This window comes from Leucopleurus acutus, assembly GCF_964270905.1.
Source record: "Leucopleurus acutus genome assembly, chromosome: 10".
Classification (NCBI taxonomy): Eukaryota; Metazoa; Chordata; class Mammalia; order Artiodactyla; family Delphinidae; genus Leucopleurus; species Leucopleurus acutus.
Window position 1 is genome coordinate 93482639 of NC_139153.1, and position 26795 is coordinate 93509433.

Here is a 26795-nt window from a genome sequence, read left to right on the forward strand (position 1 = left end):
CTTAGAATCCACCTGCCAATGCAGGGGACACGGGTTCGAGCCCTAGTCCGGGAAGATTCCCACATGCCACGGAGCAACTAAGCCCGTGCGCCACAACTACTGAGCCTGTGCTCTAGAGCCTGCAAGCCATAACTACTGAGCCTGCGTGCCACAATTACTGAAGCCCGTGTGCCTAGAGCCCGTGCTCTGTAACAAGAGAAGCCACTGCAGTGAGAAGCCTGCACACCACAACGAAGAGTAGCTCCTGCTCGCCCCAGGTAGAGAAAGCTCATGCGCAGCAACGAAGACCCAACACAGCCATAAATGAATGAATGAATGAATAAATAGATTTATTTAAAAAATGTTTTGTTATATGATTGTTCATCTATCTTCCCTGGCTTTACACTTCCCCAGGAAACTTTGTGTTTCAGCATCGCTAATTGACACTGACAAAAATTACAAACCAGAGGATTTCCTGGAGGCTTGGCCCTTTTGTGTCAGGATGATCTATGGACTTCAGTCCTTTGATATATGCTCTCCCCTTTCATTTAACAGGGGAAAACACTGCTCCTATTCTGGATGATTTTTAATTAAAGATTTTAAAAATCTGTTGTTTAATATTTATCAGTGGAGGGAAAATTGTTAAGTGCTTTTATAAACTGATTCTTACATATACTAGATGGTTCCTAGCTGGCATTAAAATGCTGTATGTCTTCTTATAAGTATTTCAGTGTTTTAATAGTTTACATTTTGGTAGAACTTTTTTGAACCATTAATAGGGTAATAGCAGAAAAACTGAAAATAGTAGCTTTAGGCTAATTGTACTGGTAATTTCACTGAAGTATAATTGACATGTGAGCATCTAGAAATACCACTCTGGGCATTTGAAGTACTTAAAACTTTATAATCTAAGAGCAGTTTCCATTGGGAATAGATTAATAAATTTATATCTTTTTTTCCCTACAGGAAGGAACTTGAAACCTTCAAAGGTAATTTTGTGTTTAATTCTTCACTTTAAAGTAGATGAGAGTTAATTGATGTCAGATGTTCTCTCTTGTTGATGATGAAAGAATGCATTCATTTTTCTTTAAATCAGACAGTTTACATCAGAAAATAAAAGTTTGCTTAATACTGTTTTCATAAATTTTATTTAATCACAGGTGGTTTTGATATTCTTTTTTAGCTGTAACACATGTACCAAGTGAGAGTTTCTGCTAATGACATTATAAGTAGTATGTTAGGAGACACAGCGCTAACTTTGAGGTTGTTGAGAATCGTAGTGTTTTGGGTTTTTTTTTTAAACATTTATTTATTTATTATTTGGCTGTGCGGGGTCAGGTCTTAGTTGTGGCACACAGGATCTTTAGTTGCAGTATGTGGACTCTTAGTTGTGGCATGTGGGATCTAGTTCCCTGACCAGGGATAGAACCCGGGCCCCCTGCATTGGGAGCGCGGAGTCTTAGCCACGGGACCACCAGGGAAGTCCCAGAGAATCATAATTTAAAAAGATTCTGGTTTCTGTTGTGCTGAGCCTGGGCCACACGTAGAGGCTGTGGTGATAAAGGCAGAGAGGTGGCCCTGCAGTTGACCCAGAGTCACATGAACCTCCTGCGAGGTTTTCAGTGCTGGGTCATGCTCTGCCACCATCTTGTAACTTTGGATACATCTCTTTATCTTTTTCAGCCTTAGTTTCTCAATCTGTAAAATTACAAGCTTTGATGAACTATATTCTGAGATACTAAAAGTGCCCAGCATTGCTTTTTGATTTTAGGGAACTGTTGCAGGTGGGCACTGAAGAATAATTCTTGGTCACGTTGACCCTTACTGGTTATGGGGAAACACTTGTGAAAAATAGGGAAAACCACAAACTTTCCAACAGCCGAAAGCCCTTCCAGTTTGCCACTTTTCAATTACTCATTAGCAATTGAGTAGTGAAATTTCTTTTCTCAGAGAATTTCAGTAACCGAGAAGACTTTGAATTATTGCTTATTATGTTTCATATATAAGCTAGTATTGACTTTTAGAGTTACTGGTTAAAGATTTTCCATATATTATTTACAGCTGAATTGTTCACGTGTATGATTTATTTGGATGTGTTAGAGAAAATAAGTAACCCGCAAGGTAAAAGGTATAAAGGCTTATTCCTACTATGACTATAATCAGACAGACTTGTTTTGGCTGAGTTTCTATTTGACTGACTAGTTATAGTAAATGATTAAGTTCATGGCCAGTTTGTTGAGGGCCATGTTCAATGATCATGTGATGTATTATCATGGCTACATCATTATTCTTAATCAATTTGTGAACCACAACTCATGTACATTATTTTTCCTCACTGGTTTAAAATAAGATTTGAAACCCTCATAAAATTATTCTCCCTCTCCTTCTTTTCTTTTAGTCTGCTAGCATCTTCTTATGTTAGAAGAAAAAAAGCAACTTAATATTAAAAGACAGGCAGGAACACAGATGATGTAAAATGTCAACTTTGCTTGCATCTCAGTACTGAGGCTTTTTTTTTTTTTTTGTATGACAGTATTCACAGAAAAAAAGGAGACCAGCAGTTTGCAAAAGGTTAGATAGTGTTACATAATACCTGATAGAATAATTCAATTTATGCTGAAATATCTTGTTTACACACACATCCCTAATTATGCACAATATTTAACAGCACATCCAACCCACCCACAGGCCAATTAAAGCTCTCAAATTTGAACAGACCCTAAACTGATTATTGTATCATATCTAGTGTTTTAAAGAACTAATAGTCATTGAAAATTTTTTCCTCTTGAGTGTTATTTTTTGAATTTTTTTTTTATACAGCAGCTTCTTATTAGTCATCCATTTTATACACATCAGTGTATACATGTCAATCCCAATTGCCCAATTCATCATACCACCACCCCCACTCCCCCGTGGCTTTCCCCCCTTGGTGTCCATACGTTTGCTCTCTACATCTGTGTCTCAATTTCTACCCTGCAAACCGGTTCATCTGTACCATTTTTATACGTTCCACATATATGCGTTAATATGCGATACTCGTTTTTCTCTGTCCAACGTACTTCACTCTGTATGACAGTCTCTGGGTCCACCCACGTCTCCACAAATGACCCAGTTTTGTTCCTTTTTATGGCTGAGTAATATTCCGTTGTATATGTATACCACATCTTCTTTATCCATTCGTCTGTCGATGGACATTTAGGTTGCTTCCATGACCTGGCTATTGTAAATATTCCTGCAATGAACATTGGGGTGCATGTGTCTTTTTGAATTATGGTTTTCTCAGGGTATATGCCCAGTAGTGGGATTGCTGGGTCATATGGTAGTTCTACTTTTAGTTTTTTAAGGAACCTCTGTACTGTTCTCCATAGTGGCTGTATCAATTTACATTCCCACCAACAGTGCAAGAGGGTTCCCTTTTCTCCACACCCTCTCCAGCATTTGTTGTTTGTAGATTTTCTGATGATGCCCATTCTAGCTGGTGTGAGGTGATACCTCACTGTGGTTTTGATTTGCATTTCTCTAATGATTAGTGATATAGAGCATTCTTTCATGTGTTTGTTGGCAATCTGTATATCTTCTTTGGAGAAATATTTAGGTCTTCTGCCCATTTTTTGGATTGGGTTGTTTATTTTTTTAATATTGAGTTGCATGAGCTATTTATATATTTTGGAGATTAATCCTTTGTTGATTCGTTTGCAAATATTTTCTCCCATTCTGAGGGTTGTCTTTTCGTCTTGTTTATGGTTTCCTTTGCTGTGCAAAAGCTTTTAAGTTTCATTAGATCCCATCTGTTTATTTTTGTTTTTATTTCCATTACTCTAGGAAGTGGGTCAAAAAAGATCTTGCTGTGATTTATGTCAAAGAGTGTTCTTCCTATGTTTTCCTCTAAGAGTTTTATAGTGTCCGGTATTATATTTAGGTCTCTAATCCATTTTGAGTTTATTTTTATGTATGGTGTTAGGCAGTGTTCTAATTTCATTCTTTTACATGTAGCTGTCCAGTTTTACCAGCATCACTTATTGAGGAGACTGTCTTTTCTCCATTATATATCCTTGCCTCCTTTGTCATAGATTAGTTGACAGTAGGTGTGTGGGTTTATCTCTGGGTTTTCTGTCTTGTTCCATTAATCTATATTTCTGTTTTTGTGCCCATACTATATTGCCTTGATTACTGTAAGTTTGTAGTATAGTCTGAAGTCAGGGCGTCTGATTCCTCCAGCTCCGTTTTTTTCCCTCAAGACTGCTTTGGCTATTCGGGGTCTTTTATGTTTCTCTACAAATTTTAAGATTTTTTTGTTCTAGTTCCGTTAAAAATGCCATAGGGGTTTCCCTGGTGGCGCAGTGGTTAAGAATCCACCTGCCAGTGCAGGGGACACGGGTTCGAGCCCTGGTCCGGGAAGATGCCACGTGCCGCGGAGCAACTAAACCTGTGCACCACGACTACTGAGCCTGTGCTCTAGAGCCCACGAGCCAAAACTACTAAAGCCCGCACGCCTAGAGCCCATGCTCTGCAACAAGAGAAGCCACCGCAGTGAGAAGCCCACGCACCGCAACCAGAGGAAGCCTGTGTACCGCAACAAAGACCCAGTGCAGCCAAAATAAATAAATTAATTTTTAAAAATGCCATTGGTAGTTTGATAGGGATTGCATTGAATCTGTAGATTGCTTTGGGTAGTATAGTCATGTTCCAAATATTGATTCTTCCAATCCAAGAACATGGTATATCTCTCCACCTGTTGGTATCATCTTTAATTTCTTTCATCATTGTCTTACAGTTTTCTGCATACAGGTCTTTTATTCTTTTTATTCTTTGCATATAGGTATTTTATCCTTTTTGTTGCAGTGGTAAATGGGAGTGTTTCCTTAATTTCTCTTTCAGGTGTTTCATCATTAGTGTATAGGAATGCAAGAGATTTCTGTGCATTAATTTTGTATCCTGCAACTTCACCAAATTCATTGATTACCTCTAGTAGTTTTCTGGTGGCATCTTTAGGATTCTCTATGTATAGTATCATGTCATCTGCAAACAGTGTCAGTTTTACTTCTTTTCCAATTTGTATTCCTTTTATTTCTTTTTCTTCTCTGATTGCCATGGCTAGGAACTTCCAAAACTATGTTGCATAATAGTAGTGAGAGTGGACATCCTTATCTTGTTCCTAATCTTAGAGGAAATGCTTTCACTTTCTCACCATTGAGAATGATGTTTGCTGTGGGTTTGTCATATATGGCCTTTATTATGTTGAGGTAGGTTCCCTCTATGCCCACTTTCTGGAGAGTTTTTATCATAAGTGGGTGTTGAATTTTGTCAAAAGCTTTTTCTGCATCTATTGAGATGATCATATTGTTTTTCTTCTTGAATTTGTTAATATTGGTGTATCACATTGATTGATTTGCGTATATTGAAGAATTCTTGCATCCCTGGGATAAATCCCACTTGATCATGGTGTATGATCCTTTTAATGTGTTGTTGGATTCTGTTTGCTAGTATTTTGTTGAGAATTTTTGCATCTATATTCATCAGTGATATTGGTCTGTAATTTTCTTTTTTTGTAGTATCTTTGTCTGGTTTTAGTATCAGGGTGATGGTGGCCTCATAGAATGAGTTTGGGAGTGTTCCTTCCTCTGCAATTTTTTGGAAGCATTTGAGAAAGATGGGTGTTAGCTCTTCTCTAAATGTTTGATAGAATTCACCTGTGAAGCCATCTGGTCCTGGACTGTTGTTTGTTGGAAGATTTTTTTTTTTTTTTTTTTTTTTTTGTGGTACGCAGGCCTGTCACTGTTGTGGCCTCTCCCATTGCGGAGCACAGGCTCCGGACGCGCAGGCTCAGCAGCCATGGCTCACGGGTCCAGGTGCTCCGCAGCACGTGGGATCTTCCTGGACCGGGGCACGAACCCGCGTCCCCTGCATCGGCAGGTGGACTCTCACCCACTGTGCCACCAGGGAAGCCCTGTTGGAAGATTTTTAATCACACTTTCAATTTCATTACTTGTGATTGGTCTGTTCATATTTTCGTTTCTTCCTGGTTCATTCTTGGAAGGTTATACCTTTCTAAGAATTTGTCCATTTCTTCCAGGCTGTCCATTTTATTGGCATAGCGTTGCTTGTAGTAGTCTCTTAGGATGCTTCGTGTTTCTGTGGTGTCTGTTATAACTTCTCCTTTTTCATTTCTAATTTTATTGATTTGAGGAGTTACTGATTTTATCTTCTCAAAGAACCAGCTTTTAGTTTTATTGATCTTTGCTATTGTTCTGTTTCTATTTCATTTATTTATGCTCTGATCTTGATGATTTCTTGCCTTCTGCTAACTGTGGGTTTTGTTTGTTCTTCTTTCTCTAGCCCCTTTAGGTGTAAGGTTAGATTGTTTATTTGAGATTTTTCTTGTTTCTTGAGGTAGGCTTGTATAGCAATAAACTTCCCTCTTAGAACGGCTTTTGCTGCCTCCCATAGGTTTTTTTTTTTTTTTTTTTTGCGGTACGTGGGCCTCTCACTGTTGTGGCCTCTCCCGCTGCGGAGCACAGGCTCCGGAAGCGCAGGCTCAGCGGCCATGGCTCACGGGCCCAGCCACTCTGCGGCATGTGGGATCTTCCCGGACCGGGGCACGAACCCGTGTCCCCTGCATCGGCAGGCGGACTCTCAACCACTGCGCCACCAGGGAAGCCCTCCCATAGGTTTTGGATCATCATGTTTTCATTGTCATTTGTCTCTAGGTATTTTTTGATTTCCTCTTTGATTTCTTCAGTGATCTCCTGGTTATTTAGGAATGTATTGTTTAGCCTTCATGTTTTTGTGTTTTTTACGTTTTTTTTTTCCATGTCATTGATTTCTAATCTCATAGTGTTGTGGTCAGAAAAGATGCTTGGTATGATTTCAATTTTCTTAAATTTACTAAGACTTGATTTGTGACCCAAGATGTGATCTATCCTGGAGAATGTTCCATGTGCACTTGAGAAGAAAGTGTAATCTGTTTTTGGATGCAGTGTCCTATAAATATCAATTAAATCTATCTGGTCTATTGTGTCATTTAAAGCTTGTGTTTACTTATTAATTTTCTCTTTGTATGATCTGTCCATTGGTGTAAGTGAGGTGTTAAAGTCCCCCACTGTTATTGTTTTACTGTCGCTTTCCTGTTTTATAGCTGTTAGCAGTTGCCTTATGTATTGAGGTGCTCCTATGTTGGGTGCATATATATTTATAATTGTTTTATCTTCTTCTTGGATTGATCCCTTGATCATTATGTAGTGTCCTTCCTTGTCTCTTGTAACATTCTTTATTTTAAAGTCTGTGTTATCTGATATGAGTATTGCTACTCCAGCTTTCTTTTGATTTCCGTTTGCATGGAATATCTTTTTCCATCCCCTCACTTTCAGTCTGTACGTGTCCCTAGGTCTGCAGTTGGACTCTTGTAGACAGCATATTATATGGGCCTTGTTTTTGTATCCATTCAGCAAGCCTGTGTCTTTTGGTTGGAGCATTTAATCCGTTCACGTTTAAGGTAATTATCGATATGTATGTTCCTATTACCATTTTCTTAATTGTTTTGGGTTTGTTTTTGTAGGTCCTTTTCTTCTCTTGTGTTTCCCACTTAGAGAAGTTCCTTTAGCATTTGTTGCAGAACTGGTTTGGTGGTGCTGAATTCTCTTAGCGTTTGCTTGTCTGTAAAGCTTTTGATTTGTCCATCAAATATGAATGAGATCCTTGCCTGGTAGAGTAATCTTGGTTGTAGATTCTTCCCTTTCATCACTTTAAGTATATCATGCCACTCCCTTCTGGCTTGTAGTTTCTGCTGAGAAATCAGCTGTTAGCCTTATGGGAGTTCCCTTGTATGTTATTTGTCGTTCTTCCCTTGCTGCTTTCAATAATTTTTCTTTGTCTTTAATTTTTGCCAATTTGATTACTATGTGTCTCAGTGTGTTTCTCCTTGTGTTTATCCTGTATGGGACTCTCTGCACTTCCTGGACTTGGGTGGCTATTTCCTTTCCCATGTTAGGGAAGTTTTCGACTATAGTCTCTTCAAATATTTTCTCTGGTCCTTTCACTCTCTCTTCTCCTTCTGGGACCCCTATATTGCGAATGTTGTTGCGTTTAATGTTGTCCCAGAGGTTTCTTAGGCTGTCTTCATTTCTTTTCATTCTTTTTTCTTTATTCTGTTCCACAGCAGTGAATTCCACCATTCTGTCTTCCAGGTCACTTATCCGTTCTTCTGCCTCAGTTATTCTGCTGTTGATTCCTTCTAGTGTATTTTTCATTTCAGTTATTGTATTGTTCATCTCTGTTTGTTCTTTAATTCTTCTAGGTCTTTGTTAAACATTTCTTGCATCTTCTCCATCTTTGCCTCCATTCTTTTTCCGAGGTCCTGAATCATCTTCACTATCATTATTCCGAATTCATTTTCTGGAAGGTTGCCTATCTCTACTTCATTTAGTTGTTTTTCTGGGGTTTTATCTTGTTCCTTCATCTGGTACATAGCCCTCTGCCTTTTCATCTTGCCTATCTTTCTGTGAATGTGGTTTTTGTTCCACAGGCTGCAGGATTGTAGTTCTTCTTGCTTCTGCTGTCTGCCCTCTGGTGGATGAGGCTATCTAAGAGGCTTGAGCAAGCTTCCTGATGGGAGGGACTGGTGGTGGGTACAGCTGGGTGTTGCTCTGGTGGGCAGAGCTCAGTAAAACTTTAATCTGCTTGTCTGCTGATGGGTGGGGCTGGGTTCCCTTTCTGTTGGTTGTTTGGCCTAGGGCGACCCAACACTGGAGCCTACCCGGGTTCTTTGGTGAGCCTAATGGCAGACTCAGGGAGGGCTCACGCCAAGGAGTACCTCCCAGAACTTCCGCTGCCAGTTTCCTTGTCTTCACGGTGAGACACAGCCACCCCCTGCCTCTGCAGGAGACCCTCCAACACTAGCAGGTAGGTCTGGTTCAGTCTCCCATGGGGTCACTGCTCCTTCCCCTGGGTTCCGATGCGCATGCTACTTTGTGTGTGCCCTCCAAGAGTGAAGTCTCTGTTTCCCCCAGTCCTGTCCAAGTCCTGCAGTCAAATCCCGCTAGCCTTCAAAGTCTGATTCTCTAGGAATTCCTCCTCCCGTTGTCGGACCTGCAGGTTGGGAAGCCTGACATGGGGCTCAGGACCTTTACGCCAGTGGGTGGTCTTTTGTGGTATAAGTGTTCTCCAGTCTGTGAGTCACCCACCCAGCAGTTATGGGATTTGATTTTCTTGTGATTGAGCCGCTCCTACCATCTCATTGTGGCTTCTCCTTTGTCTTTGGATGTGGGGTATCTTTTTTGGTGAGTTCCAGTGTCTTCCTGTCGATGATTGTCCAGCAGTTAGTTGTGATTCTGGTGTTCTTGCAAGAAGGAGTGAGAGCACATCCTTCTACTCCGCCATCTTGAACCAAGCTCTGCCTTTTGAGTGTTTTGCTAATATTTCAAAAGCGTGAATAGCATCTAATAAGAAAAGGAGAAATATAACTGCTCTTCCAAGACATTAGTGGAGGAAAAAAATTCATTCAAACATATTATAACAATTGCTTATTTTTTGAACATTGCTTTTGCCTTTCTTTTTCCTTTATATGTTGCAGGAAAACAAAAGGTTTTACTTCCTCCAATTGTTTTATTCTACTTGTAGTTATATTTAAAAGGTTCTTGCTAAGTTGGGGAAGAGCTAACTTTGGGGGACAAAAAGGGAAAATTAGTAATCCTCAAAGTTAGTAACGTAGAACAGTATGATCCACTGAGTTCTGGGTTCTTCCTTCTGTACTCCATTGAGGTTAATGAGTTTAAGTTCACCTTGCACTTGTGAAATACTTAACAACTCTCTACAGCATTATTGAAACTAATTGTTTATTATTTGTTTTTTAAAATATTGGCAACAGGAAGGTTTTCTCTGTTCCCCCAAATACTGCATTCATTTAAACTCTTTAGTGATAGTCCCTTGAATATTATTACAATATAAAAAGGTGGGTAGGATCTTAAAAGTCTTAATTTTTTATTTTCAGCGGGGAAGGAAACCCATCATTGTAACTACATGTAGAGTAAGTTAGTTTTTCACAGTCCTTAAAGACATAGGAAATTGGCCACAAATAGATGTGTCTGTTATTTAGGGATTTTCATCATTTTTCCAGTTTAATTTTTAAAATAGATTGTCATTTCATATATGAATCTTAATCACTCTTAAGTATCAGTCTAGAAATATCGTGGCACTGAAAAGAGTAGAGGTGAGGACATCTAGGCTTGGTTACTGTTCTTATCTCCATATCATTCCCGACTTAACATGGCTTTAATATGCGAACTTGTTCTTTTTCTTTCACTTATGTGCCTTACCAAATTAACTGTCACTCTCCTTTTTCTCTGTAAAACACACTGACTGATACCACAGCGTGCTGAATGCTCGTGGCTGATAGGCTACTCGCCAGTACAGCCAAATACTTTCATTGCTACCCAGAGTGAATTGTTTGTTCCCAAATTCATTTACCCTCGTTATTGTAATGTGCAGTGTTTTGGTTTTTTTTTAATTTTAGCTTTACTGGAGTATAGTTGATTTACAATATTGTGTTAGTTTCTGGGGTATAGCAAGATAATTCAGTTTTATGCATACATATTTTCATTCATTTTTAGATTCTTTTCTCATATAAGTTATCACAGAATATTGAGTAGAGTTCCCTGTGTTATACAGCAGGTCCTTGTTGGTCATCTATCTTATGTATAGTAGTGTGTGTATGTTCATCCCAAGCTCCTGATTTATCCTCCCTCCCCACCCCTCCATGTTTCCCCTTTGGTAACCATAAGTTTGTTTTCAATATCTGTAAGTCTGTTTTGTAAATGAATTCATTTGTATCATTTTTAAAATTAGATTCCACATATGAGTGATATCATATGATATTTGTCTTTCTCTGTCTGACTTACTTTACTTAGTATGATAATCTCTAGGTCCATCCATGTTGCTGCTAATAGCATTATTTCATTTTTTATGGCTGAGTAATATTCCACTGTATATATGTACCACATCATTTTTATCCATTCCTCTGTTGATGGACATTTAGGTTGCTTCCATGTCTTGGCTATTGTAAATAGTGCTGCAGTGAACATTGGGGTGCACGTATCTTTTCAGATTATGGTTTTCTCTGGGTATATGCCCAGGAGTGGGATTGCTGGATCGTATGGTAGTTCTATTTTTAGTTTTTTTAGGCAACCTCCATACTGTTTTCCATAGTGGTTGTACCAATTTACATTCCCACCAACAGTGTAGGAGGGTTCCCTTTTCTCCACACCCTTAATGTGCAGTTTAATTAAATATCAGATAAAATGATGAAACCTCATCATTAAGGAGAACTGTTTGTAAGAAAATTAAGTTGACTGCTTTGGAAGACTTAATATAGGTAAATAGCTTTTAAAAATTGCTGCAAAATGTATAATTGGGAATTAGAAAAGACTTGGAGGAAAATAATAAATATTCTGAAAGGTTCTATGCACAAATTGCTTCACAGATCTTAAATTCCTGCTCTGCTTTTAAAAATAGGCTGGAAATTTTACCCAGTGCAGTATAGGTGGCTTATACAAGGATTTTCTCAACAAGTTGACCTATACTCAAAGAATTCAGGGGAAAAAGTATGGTTATATTTTAAATTAAAGTGGTGTTTAATGGATTGCTATATTAACTGCCTTTTGAAAAATTAAATGACCAACATGGTATCCAGTTGTATCATATAAGAGGACATCCAGTGTAATCTCCTCCTCAATACAACATTACCCAACTGTGTCAGAAATGTGACTGACAGTGTGAAAACATGCCAGGATTTAGGGGTTATCACTATCACAGTGGGTAGATCATCATGAGAGTATGTGGGGAAAGGCAGGTAAGACCAGCCTGATACAGTGTGATCACATTTAAGGCTTAGCTCTGGGAAGTGGAGCCAATGAAGGAGACAGGGCCAGAGTGGTCATCGAAACTGGAGGAAGACCAAGACAATTCAGTGACAGGAAGTCCAGAGAGGAGAAAGTTTAAACTAGAAGTGGTTATCAGTGCTATAAGTAATGCAAAAAAGTTGAGCAGAATGGGGATGAATAGACAACTGGTGACCTGACAGAGCTGTTTGTAAAGGGAGAATCCAGATTGTAAATCAGAAGTACACGAGAAATTAGGAAAGAGATGAAAAGGTCACTTGAGATAGAATCAGGATCAAGGTCAGGGGAGAAGGTGAAGTTGAAGATGTTAAGGAGTTGATTAAGATCTAGAGAAGATGGGAAAAAAGATCCAGATAGATTATCCTTGTAGAGGATCCAGGACATCTCTTTCTCTGAGACCTTAAAGGAGGAAAGGCTGGCAGGTAATACAGGAAAAAGAATCTGTGTACGGAGGTAGTCTGAATTTGCAAGGCTAGGCTCAGAAGTAGAAATATAAACCAAAACAAATATGCTTTGGTTAACACAAAGCTGGGAGTTAAAGAGCATATATTGTGGATCAGCAGATCATGGTAGTCTTGGGTGCTAATGAGATCATGATTAAAATGATTGGCCATGGAATTCAGGCCAGAAAGGAGAGGCCTGATGAGACCAGTAAAATAAGCCAGATACAAGGTACTGGGGATGGCTACGCCCTAAAGGTGAAAAACACTTTGGTTGTTGAGGGGGATCTTGTGGTCAAAGAAAGAATTTCAGTTTGAGATCTTTGAGGTGGAACAGTTCCCAGTGATAATCATGGCTAAATTTGTGCTAAAAAGAAGAAATAAAATTAATGAGATTGTCTGAACTGGAGAATTCTGAGACCATCAGGAGGCTCACTTGTTGGGATGACTTGGGTATGGATTATGTGTACTGTTGGCTTGGCAGCCGTAGCATGCCACAGATTTGGATGTAATAGATAGATGGCAAACTTGGGTAGAATGTGTTGGTTCAACTCAAAGAGTTAGCTTAACATGTAAGACAAAACTCTTCACCTGCCATTTGGCAATATTTAGGTAATGGAGACTCAGGTTGGGTAAGACAGCTGTCCTCTGTCCTCAAGGAGCTAAAAGCACTGTGGCAAAGCTTATAGGATAGAAAGGCAAATATATAATTTTAATACAATGTAAAAAATATTAGAATAAAAATGAGCACACTAAGGCAGGAGTAATGAACTATTTAGAGAGAGGCACTTGAGTGCTGACCTGGCAGAAAAGGGTAATAAGGACATTCCAGGAAGAAGAAAGAACAATTGCAAAAATGCAGAGATGTTTATTTTATTTCAAGAATACAAGTTAAGGGGGAGACCTTCAAGATGGTGGAGGAGTAAGACGTGGAGATCACCTGCCTCCCCACAAATACATCAAAAATATATCTACATGTGGAACAACTCATATAGAACACCTACTGAATGCTGGCAGAAGACCTCAGACTTCACAAAAGACAACAGAGGGTGACCTAACATGCAGAGGCGGGGCCAAATCCAAAGCTGAACCCCGGGAGCTGTGCGAACAAAGAAGAGAAAGGGAAATCTCTCCCAACAGCCTCAGGAGCAGCAGATTAAATCTCCGCGATCAGCTTGATGTACCTGCATCTGTGGAATACCTGAATAGTACAGGAATCATCCCAAATTGAGGAGGTGGACTTTGGGAGCAACTGTAGACTTGGGTTTCCTTTCTGCATCTAATTTGTTTCTGGTTTTATGTTTATCTCAGTTTAGTATTTAGAGCTTATTATCACTGGTAGATTTGTTTGTTGATTTGGTTGCTCTCTTCCTTTATATATATATATATTTCCTTTATCTCTTTTTGTGATTGTGTATATGTATGCTTTGTGTGATTTTTGTCTGTGTAGGTTTGCTTTTACCATTTGTCCTGAGGTTCTGTCTGTCTGGGGTTTTTTTGGATTCTTTTTTTGGCTTTTTAGTAGAGTTTCTAGCGCTTGTTATCATTGGTGGACTTGTTTATTGGTTTGGTTGTTCTTTCTTTTTTTTAAATTACTTTTTAAAATTTTAATAATATATTTTTTAATAACTTTATTTTTTTCCTTTTTCTTATTTTATTTTATTTTTCTCCCTTTTCTGATGAGCCGTGTGGCTGACAGGGTCTTAGTGCTCCGGCCAGGTGTCAGGCCTGAGCCTCTGAGGTGGGAGAGCCGAGTTCAGGACACTGGTCCACCAGAGACCTCCTGGCCCCATGTAATATCAATTGACGAGAGGTCTCCCAGAGTTCTCCATCTCAATGCTAAGACCCAGATCCACTCAACGACCAGCAAGCTCCAATACTGGCCACCCCATGCCAAACAACTAGCAAGACAGGAACACAGCCCCACCCATTAGAGGAGAGGCTGCCTAAAATCATAATAAGGTCACAGACACCCCAAAACACACCACCAGACGTGGACCTGCCCACCAGAAAGACAAGATCCAGCCTCATCCATCAGAACACAGCCACCAGTCCCCTCCACCAGGAAGCCTACACAACCCACTGAACCAACCTTACCCACTGGGGGCAGACACCAAAAACCATGGGAACTACAAACCTGCAGCCTGCGAAAAGGAGACTGCAAACACAGTAAGTTAAGCAAAATGAGAAGACAGAGAAATACACAGCAGATGAAGGAGCAAGGCAAAAACCCACCAGACCGAATAAATGAAGAGGAAATAGGCAGTCTGCCTGAAAAAGTATTCAGAGTAATGATAGTAAAGATGATCCAAAATCTTGGAAATAGAATGGAGAAAATACAAGAAACGTTTAACAAGGACCTAGAAGAACTAAAGAGCAAGCAAACAATGCTGAACAACACAATTAATGAAATTAAAAATTCTCTAGAAGGAATCGATAGCAGAATAACTGAGGCAGAAGAATGGATAAGTGACCTGGAAGATAAAATAGTGGAAATAACTACTGCAGAGCAGAATAAAGAAAAAAGAATGAAAAGAATTGAGGACAGTCTCAGAGACCTCTGGGGCAATATTAAATGCACCAACTTTTGAATTATAGGGGTCCCAGAAGAAGAAGAGAAATAGAAAGGGGGTGAGAAAATATTTGAAGAGATTATAGTTGAAAACTTCCCTAATATGGGAAAGGAAATAGTCAATCAAGTCCAGGAAGCCCAGAGAGTCCCATATAGGATAAATCCAAGGAGAAGCACACTAAGACACATACTAATCAAACTATCAAAAATTTAATACAAAGAAAAAATATTAAAAGCAGCAAGGGAAAAGCAACAAATAACATACGAGGGAATCCCCATAAGGTTAACAGCTGATCTTTCAGCAGGAACTCTGCAAGCCAGAAGGGTGTGGCAGGACATATTTAAAGTGATGAAAGGGAAAAACCTACAACCAAGATAACCGAGCCAAGGATCTCATTCAGATTTGATGGAGAAATTAAAACCTTCACAGACAAGCAAAAGTTAAGAGAATTCAGCACCACCAAACCAGCTTTACAACAAATGCTAAAGGAACTTCTCTAGGCAGGAAACACAAGAGAAGGAAAAGACCTACAATAACAAACCCAAAACAATTAAGAAAATGGTAATAGGAACATACATATTGATAACTACCTTAAATGTAAATGGATTAAATGCTCCAACCAAAAGACATAGAGTGGCTGAATGGATACAAAAACAAGACCTGTATATATGCTGCCTACAAGAGACCCACTTCAGACGTAGGGACACATACAGACTGAAAGTGAAGGGATGGTAAAAGATATTCCATGCAAATGGAAATCAGAAGAAAGCTGGAGTAGCAATTCTCATATCAGACAAAACAGACTTTAAAATTAAGACTATTACAAGACACAGAGAAAGACACTACATAATGATCAAGGGGTCAATCCAAGAAAAAGATATAACAGTTGTAAATATTTATGCACCCAACACAGGAGCACCTCAATACATAAGGCAAATGCTAACAGCCATAAAAGGGGAAATCGATAGTAACACAATCATAGTAGAGGACTTTTAACACCCTACCTTCACCAATGGGCAGATCATCCAAAATGAAAATAAATAAGGAACACAAGCTTTAAATGATACATTAAACAAGATGGACTTAATTGATACTTATAGGACAGTCCATCCAAAAACAACAGAATATACTTTCTTCTCAAGTGCTCATGGGACATTCTCCAGGATAGATCATATCTGGGGTCACAAATCAAGCCTTGCTAAATTTAAGAAAATTGAAATCATATCAAGTATCTTTTCCAACTACAACACTATGAGACTAGATATCAATTACAGGAAAAAATCTGTAAAGAAACACAAACACATGGAGGCTAAACAATACACTACTAAATAACCAAGAGACCACTGAAGAAATCAAAGAGGAAATAAAAAAATACCTAGAAACAGGGCTTCCCTGGTGGCACAGTGGTTGAGAGTCCACCTGCCGATGCAGGGGACACGGGTTCATACCCTGGCCCGGGAGGATCCCACATGCCGCAGAGCGGTTGGGCCCGTGAGCCATGGCCGCTGAGCCTGTGCGTCCGGAGCCTGTGCTCCACAATGGGAGAGGCCAAAACAGTGAGAGGCCCGCGTACCGCAAAAAAAAAAAAAAAAAAAAACCCTAGAAACAAATGACAATGAAAACACAATGACCCAAAATCTATGGGATGCAGCAAAAGCGGTTCTAAGAGGGAAGTTTATAGCAATACAATCCTAACTCAAGAAACAAGAAACATCTCAAATAAACAACCTAACCTTACACCTAAAGCAATTAGAGAAAGAAGAAGAAAAAAAACCCAGAGTTAGCAGAAGGAATGTAATCATAAAGGTCAGATCAGAAATGAATGAAAAAGAAATGAAGGGAATGATAGCAAAGATCAATAAAACTAAAAGCTGGTTCTTTGAGAAGATAAACAAAATAGATAAACCGTTAGCCGGACTCATCAAGAAAAAAAGGGAGAAGATTCAGATCAATAGAATTAGAAATGAAAAAGGAGAAGTAACAAGTGACACTGTAGAAATACAAAGGATCATGAGAGATTACTACAAGCAACTATATGCCAATAAAATGGACAACCTGGAAGAAATGGACAAATTCTTGGAAAAGCAGAACTTTCCGAGACTGAAACAGGAAGAAATAGAAAATATAAACAGACCAATCACAAGCACTGAAATTGAAACTGATTAAAAATCTTCCAACAAACAAAAGCCCAGGACCAGATGGCTTCACAGGCGAATTCTGTCAAACATTTAGAGAAGAGCTAACACCCATCTTTCTCAAGCTCTTCCAAAATCTAGCAGAGGGAGGAACACTCCCAAATTCATTCTACGAGGCCACCATCACCCTGATACCAAAACCAGACAAAGATGACACAAACATAGAAAACTGCAGGCCAATATCACTGATGAACATAGATGCAAAAATCCTCAGCAAATTGCTAGCAAACAGAATCCAACAGCACATTAAAAGGATCATACACCATAATCAAGTGGGGTTTATCCCAGGAATGCAAGGATTCTTCAATATACACAAATCAATCAATGTGATACACCATATTAACAAATTGGAGAAAAACCATATGATCATCTCAGTAGATGCCAAAAAAGCTTTTCACAAAATTCAACATCCGTTTATGATAAAAACCCTCCAGAAAGTAGGCATAGAGGGAACTTACCTCCACATAACAAAGGTCATGTATGACAAACCCACAGCCAACATCTTTCTCAATGGTGAAAAACTGAAACCATTTCCACTAAGATCAGGAACAGGACAAGGTTGCCCACTCTCACCACTGTTATTCAACATAGTTTTGGAAGTTTTAGCCACAGCAATCAGAGAAGAAAAAGAAATAAAAGGAATACAAATTGAAAAAGAAGAAGTAAAACTGTCACTGCAGATGACATACTATATGTAGAGAATCCTAAAGATGCTACCAGAAATCTACTAGAGCTAATCAATGAACTTGTTAAAGTAACAGGATACAAAATTAATGCACAGAAGTCTCCTGCATTCCTATACACTAATGATGAAAAATCTGAAAGAGAAATTAAGGAAACACTCCCATTTACCACTGCAATAAAAAGAATAAAATACCTAGGAATAAACCTACCTAGGGAAACAAAAGACCTGTATGCAAAAAACTGTAAGACACTGATGAAAGAAATTAAAGATGATAGAAACAGATGGAGAGATGCACCATGTTCTTGGATTGGAAGAATCAACGTTGTGAAAATGACTATACTACCCAAAACAATCTACAGATTCAGTGCAATCCCTATCAAACTACCAATGGGATTTTTCACAGAACTAGAACAAAAAATTTCACAATTTTTATGGAAACAGAAAAGACCCCAAACAGCCAGAGCAATCTTGAGAAAGAAAAACAGAGGTGGAAGAATCAGTCTCCCTGACTTCAGACTATACTACAAAGCTACAGTAATTAAGACAGTATGGTACTGGAACAGAAATAGAAATATAGATCAATGGAACAGGATAGAAAGCCCAGAGATAAACCCACGCATTGTGGTCACCTTATGTTTGACAAAGGAGGCAAGGATATACAAATGGAGAAAAGACAGCCTCTTCAATAAGTGATGCTGGGAAAATTGGACAGCTACATGTAAAAGAATGAAATTAGAACACTTCTTAACACCATACACAAAAATAAACTCAAGATGGGTTAAAGGCCTAAATGTAAGGCCAGACACTGTAAAACTCTGAGAGGAAAACATAGGAACAACACTCTATGACGTACATCACAGCAAGATCCTTTTTGACCCACCTCCTAGAGAAATGGAAATAAAAACAAAAATAAACAAATGGGACCTAATGAAACTTCAAGCTTTTGCACAGCAAAGGAAACCATAAACAAGACAATAAGACAACCCTCAGAATGGGAGAAAATATTTGCAAACAAAGCAACTGACAAAGGATTAATCTCCAGAATATACAAGCAGCTCATGTAGTTCAATATCAAAAAGCAAACAACCCAATCCAAAAATGGGCAGAAGACCTAAATCGACATTTCTCGGAAGAAGATATACAGATTCCCAACAAACACATGAAAGGATGTTCAACATCACTAATCATTAGGGAAATGCAAATCAGAACTACAATGAGGTATCACCTCACACCAGTCAGAATGGCCATTATCAAAAAATCTACAAACAATAAATGCTGGAGAGGGTGTGGAGAAAAGGGAATGCTCTTGCATTGTTGGTGGTTATGTAAATTGATACAGTCACTATGGAGAACAGTATGGAGGTTCCTTATAAAACTAAAACTAGAACTACCATATGACCCAGCCATCCCACTACTGGCCATATACCCTGAGAAAACCATAATTCAAAAAGAGTCATGTACCACAGTGTTCATTGCAGCACTATTTACAATAGCCAGGACATGGAAGCAACCTAAGTGTCCATCAACAGATGAATGGTTAAGGAAGTTGTGGTACATATATACAATGGAATTGTAGCCATAAAAAGAAGCGAAATTGAGTTATTTGTAGTGAGGTGGATGGACCTAGAGTCTGTCATACAGAGTGAAGTTAAGTCAGAAAGAGAAAAACAAATACCGTATGCTAACACATATATATGGAATGTTAAAAAGAAAAAAAATATTCTGAAGAACCTAGGGGCAGGACAGGAATAGAGACACAGACATAGAGAATGGACTTGAGGACATGGGGAGGGGGAAGGGTAAGCTGGGACGAAGTGAGAGAGTGGCATGGACATATGTACACTACCAAATGCAAAATAGATAGCTAGTGGGGAGCAGCCGCATAGCACAGGGAGATCAACTCGGTGCTTTGTGTCCACCTAGAGGGGTGGGAGGGAGACGCCAGAGGGAGAGGATATGGGGATATATGTATATGTATATGTGTAGCTGATTCACTTTGTTATACAGCAGAAACTAACACACCATTGTAAAGCAATTATACTCCAATAAAGATATTTTTAAAAAAAGGAATACAAGTTAAAATTTACCTTCTTGTTCAATGAGATGACTACGAACAATTAGTTAGTGCTGAAGCATACGATGTGTGGGTGAAGTAGTGAGGGATGAAGTTGAGGTGTAGGCAGGGAACACGTGCCACACAGCTTACATGTCATGCAAAGGAGGTTAGGCTTTTTCCTTTGGACCAGTGGTCTGCAAAGAGGCAAGTGAGTATGCAATGTAATAGTTGTGGAGAAGAAAACTGGAACTTACATTTCTTTCTTTTTTATGTCATCCTTTTAAGTTTTGTGTACATTCTATAATAAACTAATACAGGAATTGATGTATATGTTATATAAATATACACATTTGGAGTGCATGTTAAACGTTTTTGTTCATGGCGGGACTGCATGGTCCGAAGAGCCCAGCAGTCACTGTTGTAACTGAGAGAGCCAGGTAGGGGTTTTAATTAGGGTAGCAGGATCTGACTTGCACTGTAGAGCAAGTTTTCTGGGATCATATGGAAGATAACTTGGAAGAGAGCAGGTCTGGAGCAAGAGGGGTTAGTTGAGAAACTGTTAAACATACTTGAATGAAGGCAGTTGTAGAATGGAGAGAAAGACCCAGATTCAAGAATCTAAGTGAATTTCATGATTGTTGTGAGGAGTCTAGGATGACTGGAATTCATGATTGTTGTGAGGAGTCTAGGATGACTGGAATTCTGGCTAGGACATGTGGGTAGATAGATTTTTCACTTACCAGGATATGTAATAAAGGCAGAGGAGCAGATTTGGGAGGGAACCATAATGAATTCTGTTGGCTTTTTGGGGAGGAGGTAGAAGTGTCAGTTTATTAATGACTGCAGGCAAGTTCCCAGTAATCCCACAAAAGCGCAAAACTTTTTGGTATCTGATAGAGAAATGCTTTTTTAAAACACTTTCGTTGAGGTTTGATTTGTTTCATTTATTTTTAAGTGTACAAGTCAATGATTTTCAGTAAATGTATAAAGTTGTGCAACCGTCATCACAATCCAGTTTTAGCACATTTTCATCACCCACAGCCATTCCTTTCTGCCCCCTTGCATTCAGTACCGTTTTGTATTCCCAGCCACAGGCAGTCATTAAGCAGTTTCTGTCTTTACAGATTTTCCTTTTCTGAACCTTCCGTATAAATGCAGTCATACAATATATAGTGTTTTTGCTTCCGGATTCTTTCACTCATGTTAAATTTTTGAAGTTCATGCATGTTGTAGTATATATCAGTAGATTGTTTTTCTTCTATTGCTGAATTAATATCTCATTGTATATGGGCTTCCCTGGTGGCACAGTGGCTAAGAATCCGCCTGCCCATGCAGGGGACACGGATTCGAGCCCTGGCCCTGGAAGACCCCACGTGCCGCGGAGCAACTAAGCCCGTGCGCCACAACTACTGAGCCTGTGCTCTGGAGCCCATGAGCCACAACTACTGAGCCCACGTGCTGCAGCTACCAAAGCCCATGCACCTGGAGCCTGTGCTCCACAACAAGAGAAGCCACTGCAATGAGAAGCCTGCGCACTGCAACAGAGTAGCCCCTGCTCGCCGCAACTACAGAAAGCCTGCGTGCAGCAGCGAAGACTCAATGCAGCCAAAAAAAAAAAATCCCATTGTATCAATTTATCACATTTTGTTTATCCATTCACTGGTTGATGGTTATTTGGATTGCTTCCACTTTGGGGCTATTGTGAATAATGCTGCTATAAACTTTCATATGCAAGACTTTGGACATATGTTTTCATTTTTCTTGGGTATATAGCTAAGACTGGAATTTCTGGATCATATGATAAGTTTATGCTTAACTTTTTAAGAAACTGCCAAGCTGTTCTTTGAAGCAGTGGTACTGTTTACATTCCTACCAGCTATGTATGGGGGTTGTGGTTTCTCCTCACCCTTGCCAACACTTGTTATTGTAGACTCTTAGATTTAGGTCTGTGATCCATTTTTTTTTCCCTATGATCCATTTTGAGTCAATTTTTGTGTTTTGAGTGATGTAAGAGTAAGTTCTTTTGTTTTTTACATATATCCAGTTGTCTCAGAACTTTTTTTGGAAAAGGCTTTTTCCCCCATTGAATTGCTTTGGCACCTTGCCCATAAATGTGAAGAGTTTATTTCTGGACTCTCAGTTTTTGTTCCTTGTTGCCAATACCACACTGCCTGGATTAGTGTAGTTTTGAAATTTGGAAGTATAAGTCCTCCAACTTTGTTCTTAAAAATAATTTTGGCTATTTTAGGTCTTTTGCATTTCTATATAAATTTTAGGATCATTTTGTCTATCTCTACAAAAAAAATCATGCTGGGATTTTGATAGGGAGTGTTTTGAATTTCTAGATCAATTTGGGGAGAATTGCTATCTTAACAATATTGAGTCTTCCCATTCATGAACATGGAGTATGTCTTCATTTATTTATAGCTTTGATTTTTCTTAGCAGTGTTTTGTTATTTTCAGTATACAAGTCTCACACTTCTTTTGTTAATTGTAAATATTTTATTCTTGTTGAGTGAATTCTGTCTTGAGCATATTAAATTTGAGGTGTCTATGAGACATTACAGGTAGAAGTGTCCAATGGGTCGTTGGACGTCAGAAGAGAGATGTGAGCTGGAATTGGGGACAGTCAGCACACAGGTGGGAATGGGGAACCTTGGGTTTGGATGCAGTTGCTCACGGAGAGCAGGCAGAAGAAAACAAAGGTGACAATAGATAGAAATCTGGGAAGCACTAGAATTCACTGGACAGGCATAAGAAGAGAACTAGTTCCTTGTAACGGAGGCTGCCAGCAGTCAGCCACAGAGGTAAGGGGGAGAGAGTGGTGTTGCTCAGTGGAGAACATTTCAAGGAAATGCCAAGCAGCAGTGTCACGTGGTGGAGAGGACAGAGTGGAAGATAGTCTGAGAAGGCTATCTAAAGGCTAATTGGTGATGTTACTTGGAATAATTTCTGCAGCATGGGTGTTCCAGTGTAGGGACGGGAGGGGAGCCCAGATGGCGGAGGATGAGGGGATGAGTGGGAGGTTCTGCCTCGTTCGCCATGTGACCCCAGGTGCCTGGCACGTTGGTGCTTACTAAACATTTGAGTGAATAGGGAAGTAGAGCAGTGCTTTCAAAAGCTAAGGCTTAGAGGAGCAAAGAGGAGAGGAGAGGCTAGAGGGGAGGGTCAGGTTGAAGGGAGGAATGTTTTTTAATTTGTGAGAAATATGAGTGCCTTTGTATGGAAAAGGAAAAGAGGCTGTAGAGAGGGAGAGGCTGAGGGCAGTGAGAGTGGCTGGTTGATGAAGCTGTGATGCAGAGCGGACCAGAGGGAGTGGGGTTCAGAGCATACGATTTGAAACAGGAAAAGACTGTTGACAAGTATCTGTAACTATTGGAATTGTGATGATTTAAGATACTTACTAAAAATACATAGCACATTCCAAGCTACTGGTTAGTGTTGCTGAATTTGAAGGAACCTTTAGGCTAAAGCCATGTTGAAAATGAATTGGGGGAAATTTAAAGATACCTTCTGTGTTAGGAAACAAACTATATTCTTAATCTTTATTTTATTACTTTCAGATAGCAAGGTTTCTTCTCTTGTGGTATGTTACTAATGTGTCTTTGTGCCTACATGACAGATGCAGATGGTTTAGTATATTTTCAGCCTCCCTCCCCCTGTTTCTGAGCAGCATTTGGTATGGCCCCAGATCTGTGCATACATCTTTGCACACCAGAGCCCTCAGAGCTTGCATTTGGCTTTTATAGAGGCAGTAGATTCCTGTATATGTCTGCTTAAGCCATCAGCAGAAAACTAACAGGCTTGATAGAATTTCTTTGGAAAAACCTGCTTCTGGCTTCAGCCTCACTTCCTTTGTTCAACATCCCAGAAGATGCACATCAGGGGAGCTGCCTGGTAACTGGAGGTTTCACTTGACCAGCACTGAGCTTCTGTTTACTTGTTCAGTTCTCACATCCATGTCATCTCCAGGACTCACCGAAAATAATCAGAGGAATCCCTGTAGGTGGAACTTTATGTTTTTTTCCTTCACTGCTTTTCTTTAAAATTTTTACCTCCGTGCTTGGGTACATTGCGGTATTTGCATGGTATGCAGGTGACACATCACTGAAGAGCAGAAATTAAATTTCACCTTGATTTGAACCTACACAGTATATTTTAATGAAAGCATTATTTGTTTCTTTATATTACAAAGACATGATAATTACTAAATTAATACCTAAAACAAATAAGTAAAAAATGTTGCATGGAAATGTAGGACTTCTGCTTTTATAATTTTGTGTCTTATCCATCAGGTAAAATTCACCAGTCATTTTTATGAGGCAGCACATTTATAAGATAAATATAAAACGCCAGGAAAGCAATGCCAGCCGTTAGAGTAATGAGCCCAGTACTAATGTACAGCTCCATAAAACTAACTCAGCATCCCTTGCTGCTAGTATGTCCATTTTCCAAGAAGCAGTTGCTATAGTTAAACATGTGAGCTGTATCCAATAATAATGTAAAGTTAAAGTTCATTCCGTGCTACTATATTGGTTCCTGTAAAACGGATGATTTTCCAAATGGATTTTGAAAATGTAATAATGCTTTATACAGATTAAAACCTATATGTTATTTCCCTAATTATACAGAACTTCAGTGCTCCCTGTCACCTGTTGGTGCTGGTTTTATGATGTCTACTTGTGGTAGTTTTATAAATAACACATATAAGGATATTGAATTTGTGGAATTTACTGCAAAAATTATACCTTAGAAATTAATTGGTGGCTTTTTTTTTTTTTGGTTGAGTAATTTATTCTACCCATGGAGATTACTGAGGAATAATTTTTTAATAATTATTGCATTCTTTAAAATTCTGTATTTTGCCTTTAAGGTGGCACAGGTTATGACATTTATATATCATGTTGTCAGATGGAAGCCCACTTGTTTCCAAAGGAAAAACATGAAAGAAGCACACATCGTCCTGAGCTCTTTGTTACTCTATTGTGATTTTTCTGTTTCTGAGATTATGTATTAAAGTTGAACTTGAATTAAAGGGAAACTTCCTTCTTCTTCTCCCTTTCTCATGTCTGTCTTTTGTGTAGTGTAGCAAACCCTTCAAGCTCTTTAAGCTTAGACACATTAACCGAAGCAAAGTGATAGCTCAGGGATTCATTATAACACTGGAGCATCATGGAATGAAATTCTAACTCGAGGTATTATCACATCCTTATTCGTTATTTGTCAAGTGTTCAGGAATAAACTGGTAAGAATGGAGGAAGTGAGAACTTTAGTGCTTATTTTTAAACTTTTTATAGGGAGTGTATAATACATGATGTTTTCTCTTCTTCCCTCAGTTACACTATCTTAACATGGTGATTCTAAGAGCAAAGATTTGAATACAGGTATAATCTGGTATTAAATTTAATTTTTTAAAATGATTTAAGAAATTACTCCCTGAAAATCTTGATTTGTTGGTGAATACTGGCCAGATTTTAAGTATCTGCTTTTTTTCTCACATGTCTATATGTGTAAGTTTAAAAAGCTGGTTTATGTTATATAACTTAGTATTTAAGTAAAGTCAGTATCTATGTCCTATACTACAGAAATATTCATATCCTCCCTGTTAATTTTGGCTCTAAGACAGTTTATTTTTAAGATCTAGTTGATTCTTTATTCTAATACCTGTCATAAGATGTCATGCTGTGCCATGACCTAGACTCCCAAAGATGACAGTTTATATTGAAGAGGAGTTGTAATTCTAACAGCTTGTGTAGGTATTAAACTACACAAAAGTAGGGCCTTGAGATCAGTGTTGTGATGCTTAAATGTTACCTTTCTGTAATTTCTTATAATGATTATATACTACTATCCTGTAAACAATAATTATAGCAATAGAGTCTTTTTGGAAATGTATCAGGACAACTTTTTGTTGTATATCATGTATGTTTGGTATCATGAATAAATACAGCTGTTCTATTTCATTACCTTTTTGCTGGAACATGGTATAAACTTGACAGCAAAAATTATACCTTTCAGAAAAACTAAATCTCAGTCCCACAAAAAGGAGAGTTCTGTGAAAATTTTACCTGTCAGGCTCAAAAGGAGATTTTATTTGTTGAATTCATATGGAGCTGCATGAGTTTTTTCCTCAGTTTTCTGGAGGTTTGTGCTGGAAAATAACCTATGGGCTCTTGTAGCTCAGCTGTTGAAACTGTTTTGGGCAGGTGATGGAGTTTGCACTTTCTCAGAAGACTGGTGCATACCTAATGAGTTTTATGGATTTCCGGGCCCAGTCAAGTGGCTGACTGAGCCCTGTTGGAAAACCAAACAGTCATGTGGCTTTCCTTGTAGAGGTGTGCCCGTTCCATAAACAAAAGTAGACGGTGGTGAATCGTTTTGTTCAGGCTTCTGGCCACTTCCAAGAGGGAGTTTAGTGTACTTAATGATTGTGGGTGAGGATGTTACATATTAAGGATATCAAATTGTTGTCATATTTATTACAGGTATTTAAACTCTCAGCTTGGTTATTTGTCTTTTAATTTTGTTTGCATTTTTATTACACATGGAAGTTTAATATTTCTACGTAGTCAAGTGAATATTTTAAAACGACATCCTCCATTGTTTTTAATGCTTAAAAAGTTCCCTCCCAATCCTAAGAAATAAAAGTTAACTTGTAATTTCCTCCGGTTTTTATTCCAGCTCAGTTATCATTTGCTCATTTCGCTCTAACGCATCTGGAACTTATATGGATGTGTAGTGTGAAGTGAGCGTCAGTTTTTGCCATAGGGGTAATTAATTTTTCTAGTACTCTGGAATAACGCTGTGCAGTTCTCAACCTCTTGTTGCCAAATTTTGTTGGCAAAATTTAATTGGTTGAGTTAAACTCTGCCTGCACGGCGTCTGATCCTGAGCAGCTGCATATGGCTGGAGAAAGCCTTCAGCCTCCCCTGAGGTCTCACTTTAAATTTTGTCCGCAGTTTACTGGAGAGCCTTG

The 26795-nt window shown here is 38.8% G+C and overlaps 1 protein-coding gene across 1 annotated transcript in view; it reads left to right on the plus strand.

Moving 5' to 3' along the window:
• DTNBP1 (dystrobrevin binding protein 1) overlaps window positions 1-26795 on the plus strand; it is a 115284-nt gene that overhangs the window by 53067 nt on the left and 35422 nt on the right. Inside the window, exon 7 of the mRNA XM_082848813.1 lies at window positions 946-968. Coding sequence (XP_082704939.1) covers window positions 946-968 — 23 coding nt within the window. The remainder of the gene's footprint in view (window positions 1-945; window positions 969-26795) is intronic.